Below are 17340 nucleotides of genomic sequence, written 5' to 3' on the forward strand. Positions count from 1 at the left end.
ATAGACTGAGTGTCCATACCACCAGAGTATTTACCATGATACCACCAGTATTTACAATGATGTTACCCTGAAGTACTAATAGAATAATATTTCTATGTTTATCTGGAATGTTTTAAAATGTCAAATCCAAACTTTGTAGTCTTTCAAATTGAGTCCTGTCCATACACGGACACATTTCATTAATGAAATCTCAGTAACAAACCAACACACTTTCATTTTTTCGAAAACAAAAAGAAATTAAAACAGAACTCAAAGAAAACCTACAATGCATTTTATTTAAAAACAACCAAAAATTATTTGTACACTTGTGATGGATGGACATCTGGTGAATGACTTTATACAATGTAAATTGACATATTGATGGACACCATGTTAGTACTGACCCAACACATTAAGGAAGTAGTAAAACATGATTAGGATACACACAGACAGGTGTCAAAATAGTTTTAAAATAGTCACTAATGATTTTGAAAAAAAAAAAGTCAAAAAACAACATTGATAACTTAAATAACAAGTGCTTTGGAACTCATGGAGCTGTAATAGTTTAAAAAATTATACATATTGAAAAAAAATCTTAAATATTTCAGAAATATCACCATTCTGTTTTTTTTCCATAAGCATTTATATTTATGCTTTATTTTTTTGTATGTTAATTTTGAAACATCACAGGATTGAATAATGCATGAATGTTGTTTGTATCACTATTGGGGGGTAGTGGTGTCTTGTAGACAACAAAATGAGAACCACTGTATTCATGGAATACTTTCAACAAATAAAAATACAATTAAAATATCAGTAATTTAATCTAATCATAATCAATTACAAAAAAATAAGGACTTCATTCAACAAAAACACACATACACACAAATGCTAGAACTGAGTTAATTCCCAAAGAGAATGACATTGATTTATTGTTGAAATATTGATTGAATGACTCAACATTGTCACCAGTAGTCCTCCTTTCATCAGCAGAACTTCATCTAACAGTAGTATAGGCCCAGTATAGGGTACTACAATATATCCGATAATCTCACAAGTATAGGGCATTTATTCAAGCTCACATTTCTATCAGACACACACTTGGTCATACCGCCCAGCGTTACTAAAACTTGTTATTATTCCACATTTATTAGAACTGATACTCAGCAACATGCCCATCTCCCATTCTCCTGTGTTCACTGTGCTATACTTCATACACTGAGAATGAAATGACTTAACATAGAGAAAATAGGTGCCAGAATGTGATATGAACACTGCAAGTTAAAATAAGAATATGACATGATAAGAAAGTCTTATATATTGTAAAAGTTTCCAAAAAACTATTTTATCTCTCCTCCGGCCTCCCCCCTCTCTCCAATTGTTGATTGGAGAAGCTACAAATGTTAAACAACTGAATCAAATAAGAGAACTCAATGATATGGCTGCAATAGAATTGAAGAACTAGGCCCAGAATATGTTCTCTATTGTATTCTTTTACCTGAAATCTGTTAATTTCTTTCCATTTATGAAGATGTTGATTATATTAATACAAACTTTAAAATAAATTCTTCTAGATAGCAATAATAAAATACATAATATCAAATTACACATTTAAACAGTTTTGATATATCAGAGTAAACCAAATAATTGATAAAGTGATATAGAATGTCCACAAGAGTTGAGACTTTTGTCCTGTATTATGTCCTAGGATTTGTAAGGAAGCTTCTGGAAAACAAAACAGATAAATAGATTATTTGACTCTGTAACACTAAAAATGAAGAGTTTGGACATGAGTTTATCCTAGAGGTGGTAGGCCTACACTTTGCTGTGTATGGAATGAATGCATAATGAAAAGAGAAGGAGAACTACTACAGAGAACAAAAACTACACTGTCTAGCTAATAGCCTACAAGAAAACTGAAGCATACATTCAAGTGTGACTTGGGTCAATGCATCTTTACAAATGTCAAAGGATAAAGCAATAGTAGTTTTTAACAAGCTTATCTAAGGGCAATAGCTCCACATTTACAACTAGATTTCTCAATACTAAAATGATTTATTTCCACTTTTCTGTATCAAACAAAATAACCACTAATTAATTGACTAATTTGTAAATATTTTTGATTAATTCCTAACATTAGCTTACCAGGTCTAGATGTTGGAAGTTTTCGTTTATCTGACTGACCATTGATCAGTTCGTTTTTCTCTAAGCTGACTCCAGTTCTTCCCTTGGATTTGTAAGGTGAGATCTAAAGTTACAGGTAAACAATGTGAAGATCAAATTTGTCAGAAAAGCACATGACTAGAAATAACTTAGAGCTAGACTAAATGATGTCTACGTGAAAAGCCTCTATTGCACATTCTTACCAAAAATGTGTCATTTTAGTAACGCCCCTCCTTTTTTTTTCTCCACAGGAAACACCACTAATATATATATATACATACATACAGTGCTTTTTTTTGTTTGTAAAATAATAGGTGCCGGTACTCAATGATGGATCGTCTAACTTTTAACTACTAATAAATTATTAATAAACGTTAAAATTTAAGAAAAGTAATACTTTTTTCGCTACATTGAAAAGGTGCCGGTACGCCGTACTGTGCGTACTGTCACAAAAAAGCACTGTATATAGATGTACTTTTGTGTCTGACATTTAGAAGTACGTTTGTGTGTGACATTTAGAAGTACGTTTGTGTGTGACATTTAGATGTATGTGTGTGACATTAAGATGTATGTGTGTGACAATGTGTAACCCAGAATCTAATAGCCTGTAAGGTAAAAATTCAAGTCTACAAACTTCCTTCCAAATCTCCTCTTTGATTTGGTTCTTTGATATTTTCACAATACTCACCTCACTGATCTGGTCATGTCAATATAGTTCAAGTCACATGTTTGACCTGGTTATGTCAATATAGTTCAAGTCACATGTTTGACCTGGTTATGTTAGTATTTTTTAAGATACTCACCTCACTGATCTGGTCATGTCAATATAGTTCAAGGCACATGTTTGACCTGGTTATGTCAATATAGTTCAAGTCACATGTTTAATCTGGTTATGTCAATATAGTTCAAGTCACATGTTTAATCTGGTTATGTCAATATAGTTCAAGTCACATGTTTGATCTGGTTATGTAAATATAGTTCAAGTCACATGTTTAACCTGGTTATGTTAGTATTATTTAAGATACTTGCCTCTTTGATCTGGTTATGAGGTTGATTAGCTCTGCTATTTAGATAGTGATAGGAACTTGTTGTGCTGATCAGAGCTGGGGTCGTTTTCTTTTTTTCTTTGTACTCTGCAACACATCAGGGACAAAATTAAATCATGATGTCTCAAACATTTGAATAATGTAATGATGTCTCAAACATTTGAATAATGTAATGATGTCTCAAACAATTGAATAATGTAATGATGTCTCAAACATTTGAATAACGTAATGATGTCTCAAACAATTGAATACTGTAATGATGTCTCAAACAATTGAATAATGTAATGATGTCTCAAACATTTGAATAATGTAATGATGTCTCAAACATTTGAATAATGTAATGATGTCTCAAACATTTGAATAACGTAATGATGTCTCAAACATTTGAATAATGTAATGATGTCTCAAACGATTGAATAACGTAATGATGTCTCAAACATTTGAATAACGTAATGATGTCTCAAACAATTGAATACTGTAATGATGTCTCAAACAATTGAATAATGTAATGATGTCTCAAACATTTGAATAATGTAATGATGTCTCAAACATTTGAATAACGTAATGATGTCTCAAACATTTGAATAATGTAATGATGTCTCAAACAATTGAATAACGTAATGATGTCTCAAACATTTGAATAACGTAATGATGTCTCAAACAATTGAATAAAATAATAATGATGTCTCAAAAAATTGAATAACATAATGATGTCACAAACCATTCAAATGTTTTAAGAACTCGTGCGCCAATGTTTATTATTATTTCGTCAAAGTTCTCCTGGTGACAAAAACTTTTTTTTTTAGCCTAACTAAACCTTGTGACGTAATAGTCTAACTAAACCTTGTGACGTAATAGCCTAACTAAACCTTGTGACGTAATAGTCTAACTAAACCTTGTGACGTAATGGTCTAAATAAACCTTGTGACGTAATGGTCTAACTCAACCTTGTGACGTAATGGTCTAAATAAACCTTCTGACGTAATGGTCTAAATAAACCTTGTGACGTAATGGTCTAACTAAACCTTGTGACGTTATGGTCTAAATAAACCTTGTGACGTAATGATCTAACTCAACCTTGTGACGTAATGGTCTAAATAAACCTTCTGACGTAATGGAAAGTATTTTCCCGTTGACATCATTCGGATTGATTTATAAAATGAAATGTGCACAAATTAACCCATATCAACTCTCTCGTCTGGACAAAGACATTTTAAATCCAACTACGTCCCCAGGGCCGGCCTTATGCATAGGCAAACTAGGCGGCTGCCTAGGACCTATGACCTCCGAGTGGTGGGGGCCTCCCACAGGTCTGAAAACAATTTTTTTAAAGATAAGAAATAATTAAACTTAGTGCCCAGTGTTATTGTTGGGGTACACTGGAATGACTAGGTTTTAAATAAATTGAGTCATTTTATTTTTTGCTGTTTATTTTTTTTATTTTATTTTTCATTTGGGGCCACCAAAGTCACTTTGCCTAAGGCCTCCAATTATCTAAGGCCGGCCCTGCAGCCGTGTGACGTAGTGGAAAGTTTGTTCCCTTTGATGTCATGTGGAACTATTTCATTAATAAAAGTACATGGACTCCTCGCTCGGTTAAATGATTTCAGAACCACGAGTACCGATGTCTTTTACGAACGCTCATATTCGAGTATATTCGAGTGATCCATCTGGGCGCATCTTTTGTCTCCCGAGACGGAATATATATATTGGTCTTGGGCTATTTATTTATTTATATTTATATGAATATTATATGGCTCCTTCTGTCTCGGAAGACATTGAATGTGTCCAGATGTTTCACTGATTTTTGTTATTCGAGTATAGAAAACATAGATTCGAGTTCTTAGTTTATGTATCTTTGTTATTCGAGTATAGAAAACATAGATTCGGGTTCTTAGTTCATGTATCTTTGTTATTCGAGTATAGAAAACATAGATTCGGGTTCTTAGTTTATGTATCTTTGTTATTCGAGTATAGAAAACATAGATTCGGGTTCTTAGTTTATGTATCTTTGTTATTCGAGTATAGAAAACATAGATTCGGGTTCTTAGTTTATGTATCTTTGTTATTCGAGTATAGAAAACATAGATTCGGGTTCTTAGTTTATGTATCTTTGTTATTCGAGTATAGAGAACATAGATTCGGGTTCTTGGTTTATGTATCTTTGTTATTCGAGTTTAGAAAACATAGATTCGGGTTCTTAGTTTATGCAAATCGATTGTTTCTAATTTAAAATTATATTTCATTAAGGTCCAAATGTTTCATGATCACTATTCGTTCATAAAGGTCACGACTTCAAATTGTATGTACATATCACGCATAGTGTTTAGAATCTCATTGGGGTTATTAGCAGATCTAGATTCTAGGACTATGTTGTCATTACATTGCGATATTACTTTTTTTTAAAGGGAAAATAATTACTTGGCTTGAATATTGTTTATCTCTGAGCAGATCGCCTCTGATCATACAAACTCTCTTTGTAAACTTGTTCTATTTATAGTTGTGTTTAGATTAAACTTGAAACGATATTTTTAGATGTGGATTATTTTACTACTAAAAGTATTACAAATTATTTTGAACTTCTGTTTCTGATACCTATAGATGTTTGATTCGCTAAATTTGCAAAATGTTTCTCCATCTTTTAATTTCTCAATGTAAATTAGTAAAAAGAAACTTAACCTTAAGATATCCTGTTGCCCATTTTGTAATTATTTTCTGTTTATTAATCTCTTTTTTTTAATTGTAAATATATTTCTAGACAAAACATTTGATACATTTCCTAGTCAGTTTATAGAAGACTTGGAAAAGCAGGAAACAAGTTTAGTTCTTACTTCATCTGATGAACTCCAGGGAACAAATCTACACACACTGGTTGAACAATACACACTCTGGTTGAACAATACACACACTGGTTGAACAATACACACACTGGTTGAACAATACACACACTGGTTGAACAATACACACACTGGTTGAACAATACACACACTGGTTGAACAATACACACACTGGTTGAACAATACACACTCTGGTTGAACAATACACACTCTGGTTGAACAATACACACACTGGTTGAACAATACACACACTGGTTGAACAATACACACACTGGTTGAACAATACACACTCTGGTTGAACAATACACACACTGGTTGAACAATACACACAATGGTTGAACAATACACACTCTGGTTGAACAATACACACACTGGTTGAACAATACACTCTGGTTGAACAATACACACTCTGGTTGAACAATACACACACTGGTTGAACAATACACACACTGGTTGAACAATACACACACTGGTTGAACAATACACACTCTGGTTGAACAATACACACACTGGTTGAACAATACACACACTGGTTGAACAATACACACTCTGGTTGAACAATACACACACTGGTTGAACAATACACACACTGGTTGAACAATACACACACTGGTTGAACAATACACACACTGGTTGAACAATACACACGCTGGTTGAACAATACACACACTGGTTGAACAATACACACACTGGTTGAACAATACACACTCTGGTTGAACAATACACACTCTGGTTGAACAATACACACACTGGTTGAACAATACACACACTGGTTGAACAATACACACTCTGGTTGAACAATACACACACTGGTTGAACAATACACACTCTGGTTGAACAATACACACACTGGTTGAACAATACACACAATGGTTGAACAATACACACTCTGGTTGAACAATACACACACTGGTTGAACAATACACTCTGGTTGAACAATACACACACTGGTTGAACAATACACACACTGGTTGAACAATACACACACTGGTTGAACAATACACACACTGGTTGAACAATACACACTCTGGTTGAACAATACACACACTGGTTGAACAATACACACACTGGTTGAACAATACACACTCTGGTTGAACAATACACACACTGGTTGAACAATACACACACTGGTTGAACAATACACACACTGGTTGAACAATACACACACTGGTTGAACAATACACACGCTGGTTGAACAATACACACACTGGTTGAACAATACACACACTGGTTGAACAATACACACTCTGGTTGAACAATACACACACTGGTTGAACAATACACACACTGGTTGAACAATACACACTCTGGTTGAACAATACACACACTGGTTGAACAATACACACACTGGTTGAACAATACACACACTGGTTGAACAATACACACTCTGGTTGAACAATACACACACTGGTTGAACAATACACACACTGGTTGAACAATACACACTCTGGTTGAACAATACACACTCTGATTGAACAATACAAACACTGGTTGAACAATACACACACTGGTTGAACAATACACACTCTGGTTGAACAATACACACTCTGGTTGAACTATACACACTCTGGTTGAACAATACACACACTGGTTGAACAATACACACACATGTTGAACAATACACACACTGGTTGAACAATACACACACATGTTGAACAAACATCAGCAAAAGATCTGATTAGTTCTTTGTCACTTTTCAATTCGCTATGCAAATAACCAATGTCTCTATTGTTTACATCAATTCCAATGAATGAAGACTGACCTTCTAGCACCATCTTGTCCCGAGCATGTCCCATGTCATTAGATGCGAAACAAAAATATTCCCCGAAGTCACTTGACTGTATGTTTTTGATCGTCAGATAAATGGAGAGTTTTTGTTCTTCTTCGATATAAGATGAGGCCTCAGACTGTTCAGGAGACATGATTAGAAGAATTCATTCAGAATAGAATACTTAATATAAGTAGCGCTGTTAACAAACACAGAGTCAAGGCACACTAAAAACACAACAGACATGAGAAAATAAAAATATGCAAATCTTTGCTTATCTTATTTTGAACAATTAATTCTCAATGTTCTTCTTGAATTAAGGGAAGCAATTATTTTTTGCTAGCAAAATTGGAAGCCAATTCCAAAAATCTTTGGGTCATGTAGGGCCTACAGAAAAGGTTTACAAACTAAATTTTGAGGTAGAACTAGAAGTGATGAATTCACCGAGAGCAAGACTCTAATAGGGATATACAAATGATAGAGCGATCAGTTCACTCAAGAACGTGGACATTGGATCATTAGAGATGCACAAAGTTTGGCGTCATTTCTCTGGGAAGCTATAAACTAACCACTAAACCAGCTACTTTGTCACGTCTGGAACTCAGATATTTCTTGACAAGATTTTAGAAGGTTGACATTGCTCCTAGTGCTACTCTTCTATAAATCACCATTCATTGATGAGACTTTGAAAAAAAAAGAAACAGATGAGATAACTTGTAAAAAAAATTCGCTGCATTTACCATATACTTCTCTGAAGTAAACAACCGTTTAAATCCAAACTCCCAGAATGCCTCTCCATGTGGATATCCTGTTACTGTACACTCTAGGATGGTATCTTTTCCAATGGCTTGTGATATTGTATCCGAAGCAACCTTTACTTCCGGTGGAACTGATCGGTGAAAAATAAACCATTACGTCATTCACTTCCTAAGGCGCTATGTGCTTTGATTTACACACAGGGAATGAGGGTCAACATGGTTTAATTTAAGCTACAGGGGACATAAAGATTACAAGCTATTTGATTTCCTAACACCTTGTTCAACGATATGGCCAAAATGTTATGAGAACGTATCCGTTGACTACAGACATCTATTAGAGAAGATATTTAGATTGTCATTGCTAATAGTGATTTATTTGTGACCTAAACATTTATCTCTAGACTACAGACATCTATTAGAGAAGATATTTAGATTGTCATTGCTAATAGTGATTTATTTGTGACCTAAACATTTATCTCTAGACTACAGACATCTATTAGAGAAGATATTTAGATTGTCATTGCTAATAGTGATTTATTTGTGACCTAAACATTTATCTCTAGACTACAGACATCTATTAGAGAAGATATTTAGATTGTCATTGCTAATAGTGATTTATTTGTGACCTAAACATTTATCTCTAGAATAAAACTTTAATTCATTGGTTGAAGAAACAAGACTTCTAACATTTCACTTTGACAGTTGTGGCTTTTGTTGCTATCGGTGTCACGCCATTGTCAGCTTCACACTCGTACACTCCCCCGCAATGTCGTGTGATGTTGTAAATGTTGAGAATCTCTCCGGCTGTACCTATTCCTGGAGAGACAAAAATAATCTTTTATTTTATCTCATTGTCTAGACCTATGTTGTGAGACCAAGATTTAACAAGAACTTCAAGTTGAGACCAAAAGAACGATATTCTCCTCCAAATATCAAATTGACATTAGAGCCTGTGTATCTAGGACATGACATTAGAGCTGTGTATCTAGGACATGACATTAGAGCTGTGTATCTAGGGCATGACATTAGAGCTGTGTATCTAGGACATGACATTAGAGTTGTGTATCTAGGGCATGACATTAAAACTGTGTATTTCGGACATGAGTTTAGAGTTGTGTATCTATCTATCTAATCTAAATAATAAAAAAAAAGAATAAAAATAACATTCCAATAAACTACTTTTTGTTGACAACATCCATTTGGAATAAATGAAGATCTAGAATCCATGCCAAAGATTTTAAAAAATATTTTGTTGTTGTTTTTTTTTAGTACAAATTAAACGTTGAGCTTTATCAGTAGTGGTAATGATTAGTCACTAAAATGGCTCTATTGGATAATAGATTTATCAATAAATAATCAATATACTTTAAAAAGTCTTTGTTATTAAACATGGACAGAAAGTGTCACTGACTAGTGACTACGTCAGTAAAATGTCTTACAGCATGTCATTCAAGTGTTTCAGAACAAACAGTTATTGTCATTAAGCATGGCAGATAGTTGTTATTGAAATGTGTCAGTAAGTTGTTCTATAACATCTCAGGAATCTGTTCATGTCAGTTTTATGAGTAAAGGCACTAAGATCCCAAATATTCTAACTAGGAAAAGTCAGTTTTATGAGTAAAGGCACAAAGATCCCAAATATTCTAACTAGGAAAAGTCAGTTTTATGAGTAAAGGCACAAAGATCCCAAATATTCTAACTAGGAAAAGTCAGTTTTATGAGTAAAGGCACAAAGATCCCAAATATTCTAACTAGGAAAAGTCAGTTTTATGAGTGAAGGCGCAAAGATCCCAAATATTCTAACTAGGAAAAGTCAGTTTTATGAGTAAAGGCACAATAACCCCAGACATTCTAACTAGGAAAAGTCAGTTCTATGAGTGAAGGCACAAAGATCCCAAACATTCTTACTAGGAAATGGCGTGCATGACTCACTGTCTGTTGGCTCTCCTTTCACGCTTGACTTTCTGTACCACGTGACTGTTGGTTTCGGCATTCCTGTAGCATTGCAGGTCAGAGTGACTTTCTCTCCTTCTCTGAAGATCAACGTGTTCTCGTTTGGCTCGGACAGAATTCTGGGAGGGACTGAAAGGACATAAAATTAATTGGATGGAAGAAGATGCAATGATACATGGACGCGGGATAGAAAAACTCTTCATGTCCTGAGCTCAGTTTTGTTTGTTTCTCATTTCGTGCTAAAACAAAATGGTGGATTTTCTTTACTTTTTAGCCCTAGCACAGTATGAGCATTGGGACTACAAGCTGCCTCGGTAAGTCTTGACTTTGGGATTGGTGAAATCTTGGTGTATCCGGTCTAAATCAAAGGCTTAGATATCATAAACTAGAATAGGTGACCCGACAAAATTGTGCCGACTTAATAGCGCGAACAAAATAGTGCCGACTTAATAGCGCGAACAAAATAGTGCCGACTTAATAGCGCGAACAAAATAGTGCCGACTTAATAGCGCGAACAAAATAGTGCCGACTTAATAGCGCGAACAAAATAGTGCCGACTTAATAGCGCGAACAAAATAGTGCCGACTTAATAGCGCGAACAAAATAGTGCCGACTTAATAGCGCATACTTCTATGTGATGTATATAAAAGTACCGGATTTCACTAAGTGCTAGTCCTGGATAGCATTAAGGTCTCTTCTTCTAAAAGTATGCCAAATTTTCAGAGAAAGAGAATACTTTAAAATTTTATCTCATTCTCCTTTTTCACCAATATTTAAAATGCATAACTTGCTAAAAAATTTATGATTTTGAAATGCGTTGACCCTGTTCAAGGATAGGGTTTGATGATGAGTGTGTTACACATATGTGTTATAGTATAATCAGAAATCTTGATTATTTGCAGCATCTCTCTTTAATCAAACAATGGCGTCTCTTTGACAAACTTTTGGATTAGTTAAGATGGCGATCACATTTCTTACACCACCAAATCTCAGGTAGTGACTGACCAATTCAATCATCAATTTTGCTATTTCCTGTCCCTCTATGTGTAACACCATCACTTAGATATCCAAACTCAGAAGTGTCAATTTGGATTGTAGGCCTAAAGCTTCCCTTCTCTTCCAAGCAATGAAACACACCCTTCATGAGACAAGAATACCCCCCCCCCCCTCAACCGGCCCTCCTCTCAGTATGTACATTCTTTTCCATGAATAAAATCATCAGTTGTTTTTTTTCTTAAACGTTGTGTAAATCTGACAAGTCTGGAGGTGTCTTTGTTTTTGAAGTGCACTTTTGGAATTGAAATAAATTATATATTTTGAATTCTTTATTTTAGCTTATTATAATTCTTGCATAATGTTTTCATAATTATATTTTACGATATCTAAAGTTTTCCTGCAAAATGACCGAAAAATAATTATAACATTAAAATAAAACATAATATTGGCTCTATTTTCTATTTTACGATATCTAAAGTTTTTCCTGCAAAATGACCGAAAAATAATTATAACATTAAAATAAAACATAATATTGGCTCTATTTTCTATTTTACGATATCTAAAGTTTTCCTGCAAAATGACCGAAAAATAATTATAACATTAAAATAAAACATAATATTGGCTCTATTTTCTATTTTACGACATCTGAAGTCTTTCTTGCAAAATGACTGAAATATATTTTGTCCGCGCTATTTAGTCGGGGGACCGCTAAAAAGATATTGAACATCCAATATCATGATATTTTAGATATTTCAAAGTTCTGATGCAACGGCTACTTTTTTTTCTTTTCTGAAAGCGAAAATTTTAATTTACAACTATTTACTATTATTAGTAAAAAAAAAACACGGGAGACTATTTTAGTAAGTAAGGTGAGCATTTCAAGTATTTAAAACCCATTTATGCAAACAGTTTAATATTTTTTGACATGCTAGATAGCACTTTACAAAACAATTCATTCAATGAGATAATCCTTCAATAATATCAGTTAGGCCAGGTTCTCGTTGAACGATATCTTCATAACTATAAGTAAATTACGAGAATTAACAACGTAATAATAATAAACATCTTACAGTATAGGTCTACATCTTAATAATAAAAACGACGGCACTAGCAACACTTTCAACACAATCATATTACTTCTTCTTGTATGGACGGAGATAGGTTTCTAGTTGTTGATAGTTTGTAGTTCATAGTTTCTGACGGATATAGGTTTCTAGTTGTTGATAGTTTGTAGTTCATAGTTTCTGACGGAGATAGGTTTCTAGTTGTTGATAGTTTGTAGTTCATAGTTTCTGACGGAGATAGGTTTCTAGTTGTTGATAGTTTGTAGTTCATAGTTTCTGACAGAGATAGGTTTCTAGTTGTTGATAGTTTGTAGTTCATAGTCTCTGACAGAGATAGGTTTCTAGTTGTTGATAGTTTGTAGTTCATAGTCTCTGACAGAGATAGGTTTCTAGTTGTTGATAGTTTGTAGTTCATAGTTTCTGACAGAGATAGGTTTCTAGTTGTTGATAGTTTGTAGTTCATAGTTTCTGACAGAGATAGGTTTCTAGTTGTTGATAGTTTGTAGTTCAAAGTTTCTGACAGAGAAAGGTTTCTAGTTGTTGATAGTTTGTAGTTCATAGTTTCTGACAGAGATAAGGTTCTAGTTGTTGATAGTTTGTAGTTCATAGTTTCTGACAGAGATAGGTTTCTAGTTGTTGATAGTTTGAAGTTCATAGTTTCTGACAAAGATAAGGTTGTAGTTGCTGATAGTTTGTAGTTCATAGTTTCTGACAGAGATAGGTTTCTAGTTGTTGATAGTTTGTAGTTCATAGTTTCTGACAGAGATAGGTTTCTAGTTGTTGATAGTTTGTAGTTCATAGTTTCTGACAGAGATAGGTTTCTAGTTGTTGATAGTTTGTAGTTCATAGTTTCTGACAGAGATAGGTTTCTAGTTGTTGATAGTTTGTAGTTCATAGTTTCTGACAGAGATAGGTTTCTAGTTGTTGATAGTTTGTAGTTCATAGTTTCTGACAGAGATAGGGTTCTAGTTGTTGATAGTTTGTAGTTCATAGTTTCTGACAGAGATAAGGTTGTAGTTGCTGATAGTTTGTAGTTCATAGTTTCTGACAGAGATAGCGTTCTAGTTGTTGATAGTTTGTAGTTCATAGTTTCTGACGGAGATAAGGTTGTAGTTGTTGATAGTTTGTAGTTCATAGTTTCTGACAGAGATAGGTTTCTAGTTGTTGATAGTTTGTAGTTCATAGTTTCTGACAGAGATAGGTTTCTAGTTGTTGATAGTTTGTAGTTCATAGTTTCTGACAGAGATAGGTTTCTAGTTGTTGATAGTTTGTAGTTCATAGTTTCTGACAGAGATAGGTTTCTAGTTGTTGATAGTTTGTAGTTCATAGTTTCTGACAGAGATAGGTTTCTAGTTGTTGATAGTTTGTAGTTCATAGTTTCTGACAGAGATAGGTTTCTAGTTGTTGATAGTTTGTAGTTCAAAGTTTCTGACAGAGAAAGGTTTCTAGTTGTTGATAGTTTGTAGTTCATAGTTTCTGACAGAGATAAGGTTCTAGTTGTTGATAGTTTGAAGTTCATAGTTTCTGACAGAGATAGGTTTCTAGTTGTTGATAGTTTGAAGTTCATAGTTTCTGACAGAGATAGGTTTCTAGTTGTTGATAGTTTGTAGTTCATAGTTTCTGACGGAGATAGGGTTGTAGTTGTTGATAGTTTGTAGTTCATAGTTTCTGACAGAGATAAGGTTGTAGTTGTTGATAGTTTGTAGTTCATAGTTTCTGACAGAGATAAGGTTGTAGTTGCTGATAGTTTGTAGTTCATAGTTTCTGACAGAGATAGCGTTCTAGTTGTTGATAGTTTGTAGTTCATAGTTTCTGACGGAGATAAGGTTGTAGTTGTTGATAGTTTGTAGTTCATAGTTTCTGACAGAGATAGGTTTCTAGTTGTTGATAGTTTGTAGTTCATAGTTTCTGACAGAGATAGGTTTCTAGTTGTTGATAGTTTGAAGTTCATAGTTTCTGACGGAGATAGGTTTCTAGTTGTTGATAGTTTGAAGTTCATAGTTTCTGACAGAGATAGGTTTCTAGTTGTTGATAGTTTGAAGTTCATAGTTTCTGACAGAGATAGGTTTCTAGTTGTTGATAGTTTGTAGTTCATAGTTTCTGACGGAGATAGGGTTGTAGTTGTTGATAGTTTGTAGTTCATAGTTTCTGACAGAGATAAGGTTGTAGTTGTTGATAGTTTGTAGTTCATAGTTTCTGACAGAGATAAGGTTGTAGTTGCTGATAGTTTGTAGTTCATAGTTTCTGACAGAGATAGCATTCTAGTTGTTGATAGTTTGTAGTTCATAGTTTCTGACGGAGATAAGGTTGTAGTTGTTGATAGTTTGTAGTTCATAGTTTCTGACAGAGATAGGTTTCTAGTTGTTGATAGTTTGTAGTTCATAGTTTCTGACAGAGATAGGTTTCTAGTTGTTGATAGTTTGTAGTTCATAGTTTCTGACAGAGATAGGTTTCTAGTTGTTGATAGTTTGTAGTTCATAGTTTCTGACAGAGATAAGGTTGTAGTTGCTGATAGTTTGTAGTTCATAGTTTCTGACAGAGATAGCGTTCTAGTTGTTGATAGTTTGTAGTTCATAGTTTCTGACGGAGATAAGGTTGTAGTTGTTGATAGTTTGTAGTTCATAGTTTCTGACGGAGATAAGGTTGTAGTTGTTGATAGTTTGTAGTTCATAGTTTCTGACAGAGATAGGTTTCTAGTTGTTGATAGTTTGTAGTTCATAGTTTCTGACAGAGATAGGTTTCTAGTTGTTGATAGTTTGTAGTTCATAGTTTCTGACAGAGATAGGTTTCTAGTTGTTGATAGTTTGTAGTTCATAGTTTCTGACAGAGATAGGGTTCTAGTTGTTGATAGTTTGTAGTTCATAGTTTCTGACAGAGATAAGGTTGTAGTTGCTGATAGTTTGTAGTTCATAGTTTTTGACAGAGATAGCGTTCTAGTTGTTGATAGTTTGTAGTTCATAGTTTCTGACAGAGATAGGTTTCTAGTTGTTGATAGTTTGTAGTTCATAGTTTCTGACAGAGATAGGTTTCTAGTTGTTGATAGTTTGTAGTTCATAGTTTCTGACAGAGATAGGTTTCTAGTTGTTGATAGTTTGTAGTTCATAGTTTCTGACAGAGATAGGGTTCTAGTTGTTGATAGTTTGTAGTTCATAGTTTCTGACAGAGATAAGGTTGTAGTTGCTGATAGTTAGTAGTTCATAGTTTTTGACAGAGATAGCGTTCTAGTTGTTGATAGTTTGTAGTTCATAGTTTCTGACGGAGATAAGGTTGTAGTTGTTGATATTTTGTAGTTCATAGTTTCTGACAGAGATAGGTTTCTAGTTGTTGATAGTTTGTAGTTCATAGTTTCTGACAGAGATAGGTTTCTAGTTGTTGATAGTTTGTAGTTCATAGTTTCTGACAGAGATAGGTTTCTAGTTGTTGATAGTTTGTAGTTCATAGTTTCTGACAGAGATAGGTTTCTAGTTGTTGATAGTTTGTAGTTCATAGTTTCTGACAGAGATAGGTTTCTAGTTGTTGATAGTTTGTAGTTCATAGTTTCTGACAGAGATAGGTTTCTAGTTGTTGATAGTTTGTAGTTCATAGTTTCTGACAGAGATAGGGTTCTAGTTGTTGATAGTTTGTAGTTCATAGTTTCTGACAGAGATAAGGTTGTAGTTGCTGATAGTTTGTAGTTCATAGTTTCTGACAGAGATAGCGTTCTAGTTGTTGATAGTTTGTAGTTCATAGTTTCTGACGGAGATAAGGTTGTAGTTGTTGATAGTTTGTAGTTCATAGTTTCTGACAGAGATAGGTTTCTAGTTGTTGATAGTTTGTAGTTCATAGTTTCTGACAGAGATAGGTTTCTAGTTGTTGATAGTTTGTAGTTCATAGTTTCTGACAGAGATAGGTTTCTAGTTGTTGATAGTTTGTAGTTCATAGTTTCTGACAGAGATAGGTTTCTAGTTGTTGATAGTTTGTAGTTCATAGTTTCTGACAGAGATAGGTTTCTAGTTGTTGATAGTTTGTAGTTCATAGTTTCTGACAGAGATAGGTTTCTAGTTGTTGATAGTTTGTAGTTCAAAGTTTCTGACAGAGAAAGGTTTCTAGTTGTTGATAGTTTGTAGTTCATAGTTTCTGACAGAGATAAGGTTCTAGTTGTTGATAGTTTGAAGTTCATAGTTTCTGACAGAGATAGGTTTCTAGTTGTTGATAGTTTGAAGTTCATAGTTTCTGACAGAGATAGGTTTCTAGTTGTTGATAGTTTGTAGTTCATAGTTTCTGACGGAGATAGGGTTGTAGTTGTTGATAGTTTGTAGTTCATAGTTTCTGACAGAGATAAGGTTGTAGTTGTTGATAGTTTGTAGTTCATAGTTTCTGACAGAGATAAGGTTGTAGTTGCTGATAGTTTGTAGTTCATAGTTTCTGACAGAGATAGCGTTCTAGTTGTTGATAGTTTGTAGTTCATAGTTTCTGACGGAGATAAGGTTGTAGTTGTTGATAGTTTGTAGTTCATAGTTTCTGACAGAGATAGGTTTCTAGTTGTTGATAGTTTGTAGTTCATAGTTTCTGACAGAGATAGGTTTCTAGTTGTTGATAGTTTGAAGTTCATAGTTTCTGACGGAGATAGGTTTCTAGTTGTTGATAGTTTGAAGTTCATAGTTTCTGACAGAGATAGGTTTCTAGTTGTTGATAGTTTGAAGTTCATAGTTTCTGACAGAGATAGGTTTCTAGTTGTTGATAGTTTGTAGTTCATAGTTTCTGACGGAGATAGGGTTGTAGTTGTTGATAGTTTGT

At 34.0% G+C, this 17340-nt stretch overlaps 1 protein-coding gene across 3 annotated transcripts in view; it reads right to left on the reverse strand.

Moving 5' to 3' along the window:
• Positions 1–256: 256 nt before the first annotated feature.
• The window catches only part of LOC106063512 (opioid-binding protein/cell adhesion molecule homolog), a 151629-nt gene continuing 134545 nt past the window's right edge, over positions 257–17340 (reverse strand). For 2 of the 3 annotated variants that reach the window (XM_056042458.1, XM_056042459.1), the window contains exons 5-11: positions 10460–10633; positions 9239–9367; positions 8534–8682; positions 7788–7932; positions 3172–3275; positions 2125–2227; positions 257–1704 (exon numbers count right to left, since the gene is read on the reverse strand). In XM_056042458.1, coding sequence (XP_055898433.1) covers positions 1583–1704; positions 2125–2227; positions 3172–3275; positions 7788–7932; positions 8534–8682; positions 9239–9367; positions 10460–10633 — 926 coding nt within the window. In that variant the 3' untranslated portion in view covers positions 257–1582. The remainder of the gene's footprint in view (positions 1705–2124; positions 2228–3171; positions 3276–7787; positions 7933–8533; positions 8683–9238; positions 9368–10459; positions 10634–17340) is intronic. The other variant, XM_056042460.1, reaches the window with a different exon arrangement.

Source organism: Biomphalaria glabrata, chromosome 9 (assembly GCF_947242115.1).
Source record: "Biomphalaria glabrata chromosome 9, xgBioGlab47.1, whole genome shotgun sequence".
NCBI lineage: Eukaryota > Metazoa > Mollusca > Gastropoda > Planorbidae > Biomphalaria > Biomphalaria glabrata.